This window comes from Vanellus vanellus (genome assembly GCF_965231255.1).
Source record: "Vanellus vanellus genome assembly, contig: HAP1_SCAFFOLD_53, whole genome shotgun sequence".
Taxonomy (NCBI): Eukaryota; Metazoa; Chordata; class Aves; order Charadriiformes; family Charadriidae; genus Vanellus; species Vanellus vanellus.
Window position 1 is genome coordinate 722,649 of NW_028128477.1, and position 6,570 is coordinate 729,218.

Here is a 6,570-nt window from a genome sequence, read left to right on the forward strand (position 1 = left end):
CAAGAGGTTTTCTGGGTTCGCTGACCCGCCCTACAGTTCATCACTCTCTTGACAGGAATCCCCTGCTTCTCAACAATGCTACATTGTCTGGTGGTAGTTCCTTAACTGAGTCATAGATAAATCATGTCTAGTTACTCTTTTTCTATTTTCATATTATGTAAATTATTAAATAGGGTTGGGGCAGTACAGGGGACTTGAAAAGCAGCAGGTGTCCTTGGTTGCTTCAATTACAATGTCATTTTATATTTCGTTTTCTTAGTTTATGTCAATTTTCCTGCAACAGAGAGAGCTGCCCTGTTATTACAGAGATGCTCCTCAGGAAGGCAGTTCTGATGCTGTGATGACACATTTACTGAAGGCCTCACTATTATCCAGCACAGTAGGGACAGCCTGTGAGGAGACATGGGCAGCTTACTGCTGCTGAAGGTGAACCCATTGAACCCCTTTCTTCAATGCTTCTTTGAGCTCCTGGTTCCTCATGCTGTAGATGAGGGGGTTCACTGCTGGGGGCACCACCGAGTACAACACTGCCACCACCAGGTCCAGGGATGATGAGGAGATGGAGGGGGGCTTCATGTAGGCAAACATGCCAGTGCTGATAACAAGGGAGACAACCATCAGGTGAGGGAGGCACGTGGAAAAGGCTTTGTGCCGTCCCTGCTCAGAGGGGATCCTCAGCACTGCCCTCAATATGTGCATGTAAGACACCACAATAAAAACAAAACATGCAAAGAAGAGACAGGCACTAACCACAATCAGCCCAACTTCCCTGAGGTATGAGTGTGAGCAGGAGAGCTTGAGGATGTGGGGGACTTCACAGAAGAACTGGTGCAGGGCATTGCCCTGGCAGAGGGGGAGTGAAAATGTATTGGCTGTGTGCAGGAGAGAATTGAGAAACCCACTGCCCCAGGCAGCTGCTGCCATGCGGACACAAGCTCTGCTGCCCAGGAGGGTCCCGTAGTGCAGGGGTTGGCAGATGGCAATGTAGCGGTCGTAGGCCATGATGGTGAGAAGAGAAAAATCTGCACCAAACAAGAAGGAAAAAAAAAAGATCTGTGCAGCACATCCTGCATAGGAAATGTCCCTGGTGTCCCAGAGGTAATTGGCCATAGCTTTGGGGAGAGTGGTGGAGATGCAGCTCAGGTCCAGAACAGAGAGGTTGAGGAGGAAGAAGTACATGGGGCTGTGGAGGCGGTGGTCACAGGCGATGGCGGTGATGATGAGGCCGTTTCCCAGGAGGGCAGCCAGGTAGATGCCCAGGAAGAGCCAGAAGATCAAGAGCTGGAGTTCTCGTGTGTCTGCAAATGCCAGGAGGAGGAAGTGGGTGATGGAGCTGCTGTTGGACATTTGCTGCCTCTGGGTATCTCTTATTCTTAACTGTGACTATCTGTTAAGGAGGAAAAGACAGTACTGAGTCAGAGCAGACTTCTCCTGGCAAAATGGATTGCATATGTCTTTGCAGCCCCACATTCAGACCCTCTTTTCAGGAGCACCTCTCTGCAGCTCCCTCACTTGAGCTCCGGCTTTTGCTGGCTGAGGCTGCCACTGGGAGCAGGGCAATGGGCTCCCGAGGAGTCCTCCTTGCTGTGCAGCACGAGGGAAATAGGACAGTAGGGCTGTCTCCAATTAAATGTAATTGTGTTATATCAAAGAGCTTTTCAGTGTTGTTGTCGGCAATTTGCCCAACTGCACAGCAGAGGAGAGGGGATTTTGTTTTCTCTGTTTTGTTCTGGTTGTACCTGCCACATTTCGGAGCGGTTTGGGATGGCTGAAATCCCTGACATTTCTAATGCACTCCAGTTGAAGTCTTGTGGGTCCTGAGAGGCAAAGGGACACTCCCTTAGTGCAGAGAGAGGAGAGCAGCTCTGCCCATCAGTCCCCTTTACCACTGCCCTGTGCTGGCAGCTTGCAGCTGGAGGAGGATCCCTCTGAGGTGTTGCCATCAAAAGAAGCAGGACACTGCGGAGAAGAAAGGAATGCAGGTTCAAAGGGGAGATATACAGGCTCATTGCCTTTTCTCATCTCTCCCCTCCCAGACTGGGACCAGGAGGGATCATTGAAGCTGCCCACGTACAGCTGCCCAGCAGCATTTCCATGGCCTGAGCACCGAGATGTCTTCTCCATGTGGATCCGAGGGAGCAGAGAGATACTATGGGAGAGCTGTGCCCTTCTGGAGAGCACCCTGCAGCCCCACAGGACTCCTCAGGGAAATAGTTGATGTCCTTAAGTTGCCTGGAGGAGTCCTGGGCACATTGCTCCCACAGACACGACTGCAGAGCAGGACCCAAAGGGTCGGCATCTGAACGGGAGCTGAATCTGCCACCCGCAACCCCCACCCCCTGCACTGACTCAGTTTATCCAACGGTGAGAACAAGGGCAGCTCAGGCAGGAGGGGACGGCAGTGAAATGCCACAACTCTCCTGACAAGGGAGGAGGGACATGCTAGGCAGACGGCAATCCGGGATTCGCCCTTTGCTGGGCTCTGGCTGCTGCAGGGTCAATGCGTGCCCGAGACCCCGTGGGCTGGAGGGCAGAGCTGTGCCCCGGCTGGGAACGGAGACCAGGCAGTAGCTGCCAAGGGGAAGGTGTCTGTGCTTCAGGGACAGCACGGACGGGACCACATGCCCCTCGCCAGTGTTTCAGGCAGCAGCTCCCTCTCACTCCCTGCCCGTGTCTCTGCTGCCAGCAGCCGTCCCCCTGTCCCCGGCTCAGCTCCCGTCAGTGCTCACAAACCCCATCGCACTGCTGTGCGCCCACCTCTGCCTGCCAACACCTCCAGGGACGGGGCGCTGCCCAGGGGCATCTCTGAGTGTGTGGGGGCTAAAGACCAGTTCACAGCGAACCTGATGTGGCTGCAAAGGGGAAGATGCTGCTGAGTTGGTGTGCTGCCCGAGAGGTCCTCTGAAAAATATCATGAGGTAGAGCTCACCCGTGCTGCACTCTCTTGAGGACAGAAGCACCATGCCCTGACCTGCTCATCCCTACCCTACCATGCTGGGGTCACTCCTTCCACCCACAGCTTCTCCCCACAGAAGCTCCGTGGGAGCTCCCCGGGAAGGCGCAGAGCTGACCCTGGCAGGCGGCAGAGTCCCTGCCCCAGCACACAGACCCTGGGGTGCAGGGACCCTGCTGGCAAGGACAGCCCTGCCCACCCCTGCCTGCACACTAATCTGCAAACCCCGGAGCCATCCCTGGGAGAAGGCAGCTGTCCGTCATTGTCCCTCTGAAGGTGCAGCAGGACATCCATGCTCTGAAGTACATCCTCCTGCTCCAGACAAGACAAGCCAGGAGAGCCGTCCTGACAGCTCCTATCAGCCATGGCGTGTGCCAGCTCTAGGAGACACTGCCAGGAACTCATCTGCATTGCCCCACAGCCAGAGACTTACCATGTGAAAGGGCTGCGAAGGTTTGTCCCCCCAGTGAGCTCTCTCCTGTCCTCCCACCCCAGACTGCCTTTACCTCTCCTCTTCTCTTCTCTTCTCTTCCTCTTCTCTTCTCTTCCCTCTTCTCTTCTCTTCTCTTCTCTTCTCTTCTCTTCTCTCTTCTCTCTCTCTCTCTTCTCTTCTCTTCTCTTTCTCTTCTCTTCTCTTCTCTTCTCTTCTCTTCTCTTCTCTCTTCTCTTCTCTTCTCTTCTCTTCTCTTCTCTCTTCTCTTCTCTCTCTTCTCTTCTCTCTCTTCTTTCTCTTCTCTCTTCTCTTCTCTTCTCTTCTCTTCTCTCTTCTCTTCTCTTCTCTTCCCTCGCTACCTGCAGGCACTGCCCCCAGCCCTGTCTCTCTGCAGCGCTGCCCACTTGCCAGAAGCTCCCTCCGGCCCAGCAGCCTGGCCCAGTTTGGCAGCAGAGGACCAGCCCACGGTGGCACTCTCTCTGTCCCCTCTGGGCTCCCTCAGAGATGTCCCTGGGGCTCCAGGGGAACCACCTGGGAAACAAGCTGAAGTCATCACTGATCTTTTCTCCCTCTGCTGGGCAGAGAAACTTCTTCCCTGCAGTGCCATTTCCCCTTTCGGAGACAGAGCTATGTCCAAGAATCCCCTCTTCTTGCCCCACTAGGAGACAGCACACCCAGGCAGTGAAAGGCAGGAGTCTCCTGTACCTCCTGTACCCATGCAAAGCACAGGTGACACATGAGGTGCCAGAGGTGGTCTAAGACACGTGCTCGTAACTGATGGAAATATTAAGAGGGACAGGGCAGTGTCTGGAGTCATCATTTTGAGGCTGGTGGGGCATGGTGGTGACACTCTCTCTCCTCCACCAGCTGTCTTTACCTCATCTCCTTTGGCACCCATGGCCCGTTTCTCACAGACACCCCTACAGTGCTCAACCTCATTCAGGGCAGCTGCTCCACTGGAAGGTGACCTACACCCTGTGGTGCTACGGGAGGTGCCAGGGCTCTCCTGCACAGCCGCATGCAGCCAGCAGGGACTACACAAGACCTGCAGCAACACGATCGCCATTCAGAGCAGCCGTGTAACACACCCCAAGAGAACCTCTGGGACGTTCAGTGCCTTTGTTCATGCAGCTGCAGTGAGGCCAGTCCTGTCCCATCTCCATCCAGCAGATGTAGGCAGTGCTTCTCCCGCAGCCTTTAGTCATCCCTTTGATGATGCAATCATGGAACAGAGCAATGATTTACCCCATGTTCTTGGATCACAGGATGTCCATCGCCGAGGACATTTTCCAAAGCACCGTGTCTTTCCTGGAGATCAGCTTCCCCTTGCACCACAGGCCCTGCAGGCCTGCAGAGACGTCCCAGAGAGCAAAGCCCTCTCCTACCAGGGCTGCACAGCCCAGCCCTGCTTCTCTCTGGTCCTGAGGGTTTGCTCTCCTTCGGGTCACCTCATTTCCTCTTTCCATTGCCATCTGCCATCCACCCCTGCATGCTCTGAACAAAACCTTTGCCTTGCATGGGACCTTGGGCACTTGGCACCGGCTTTCTTTGTTACACATCTGAGTGTGGTCCTCGTACCTTGGCTGAGGTCCAGCACAACTCTGCTCTGACCTAAAGAACCTATAATGAGGGAGAAGAAAGGGACAAACTCTTCTCTTATTTACATCTCCATTTCACAGCTAAATGGAGAAGTTGAAATACATGCGGAAAAGGCCTTGGTGTAAGCTGTGTGTAAGAAGTCCTCCTCTTGAGAACTTTGATGTTGGTCTGTACATTCTCATTATATTTTTCATAAGACACAGACCAGCAAGATCATACTTTCTCTGCTCCTATGTACGTAGAGATTTGTGCAGCCATCTGCAAAAACACATTTCCTCCAACAAACTGAATGTAGAAAGTGTGTTCCAAGAACATGTTTCTATCAGGACGTTTCACATCTAAATGGCGCCGGGAGCAATGAAGTTTGGGTAAACTGGATAGATCCTGCTTTTATTTCTTTGCTATCCAACATTGCCCCCACCTGCTAGCGCTTCCCTCCTGACATCCCTTTCTTTGAGAGGGTCAGTGCTAGATGGCAACTGATCCACATATTGCCCGAGTTCATCCAGTCACCTTCTCTTCCAGGCACACAGAAAAGCAATCCAAGGGGACATGACCTGGGACATGTTCCTCATCTAAAGTGAAGGTAAGCAGCCTCAGCTCCGCAGCTCATCCTCTGGATCTTTTGGAAAGATGCATGCCACGTTGCTTTTTGCAGTTGTCATGGAGTCCCCCAGCCTCCAGGACCTTTCCAAGATGATAGAGAGTGGCCTCACTGTGACATTCTCTTCCTTTCTCAGCACCCTTGCATGCTACCTCTTTTCCCACATACTGGTACTGGTTGACTTTGCCCAAATCACCTTTGATTTGATTCCCATCCAGCCCTGGCTCTTCTCCTCCAGAGTCTTGCCTTGAGGCACCAAGGCCTGGGAGACCTTGCTGGTGAAATCTGAGGCAAGACACACAGGGAGTATCTCAGTTCTATCTACGCTGGCTCCTACTCAATTCAGCAGTGTCCAGTCAATATCTTTGTTTTCTTCTTTAATTGCTCCTGAGGTAGGCAAAGATCATTATGATTCCCTTGAATTTGCCCTCAGGTTTCAACTGGGTTTTGATACAGACAAATGCTTGGAAGATGCTGTCCTTGAAGACCAGCTGTAGTGAGCTCTGCTGTCCTTCAGTGCTGCTGCTGATTGGATCCCCACTAAAACTGCCCAGAACTGTCCCAAGTCTGCTCTCTAATGCCCAGCATCTGCAGTCTTCTATTCTTGTCCCTCCCTCCCCTCGGGACCTGGGACCCCCCTGTTTCGGGGTCATGACAGCCAATCTTCACATCCCGCACCAGCTCTTCTTTGCTTGCAAGGATCAGATCCGGGTTTGTATTACCCCTGTTGACCCATCTGGTCGCTGTGCTAAGGTGTTGTCCTCACACATTCCAGAAACTGCCTGCAGTGTGCACGCTGCCGTATTCCCCTTCCAGAAAATGCCCGGGGCACTGCAGTCCCCAGGGAGACTCAGACTTCTACAGCCAGAGACTTCCTTGGCATGCTGAGCAAAGGCTATGCCCACTTCCTCACCCTGCCTGCAGGTTCCTGAACTCCCACTATGGGAGGCCACTTCTGCTAGCCTCTCCTCTGACCTTCCC

General features: G+C 53.3%; 1 protein-coding gene across 1 annotated transcript; it reads right to left on the reverse strand.

Moving 5' to 3' along the window:
- Nucleotides 1-411: 411 nt before the first annotated feature.
- On the reverse strand, nt 412-1,347 carry LOC309684350 (olfactory receptor 14J1-like; the record flags this gene model as incomplete). Its single annotated transcript, XM_082500278.1, has 1 exon — nt 412-1,347. The coding sequence occupies one exon, from the start codon at nt 1,345-1,347 to the stop codon at nt 412-414; it is 936 nt and encodes a 311-aa protein (XP_082356404.1).
- Between the last annotated feature and the right edge of the window lie 5,223 nt (nt 1,348-6,570).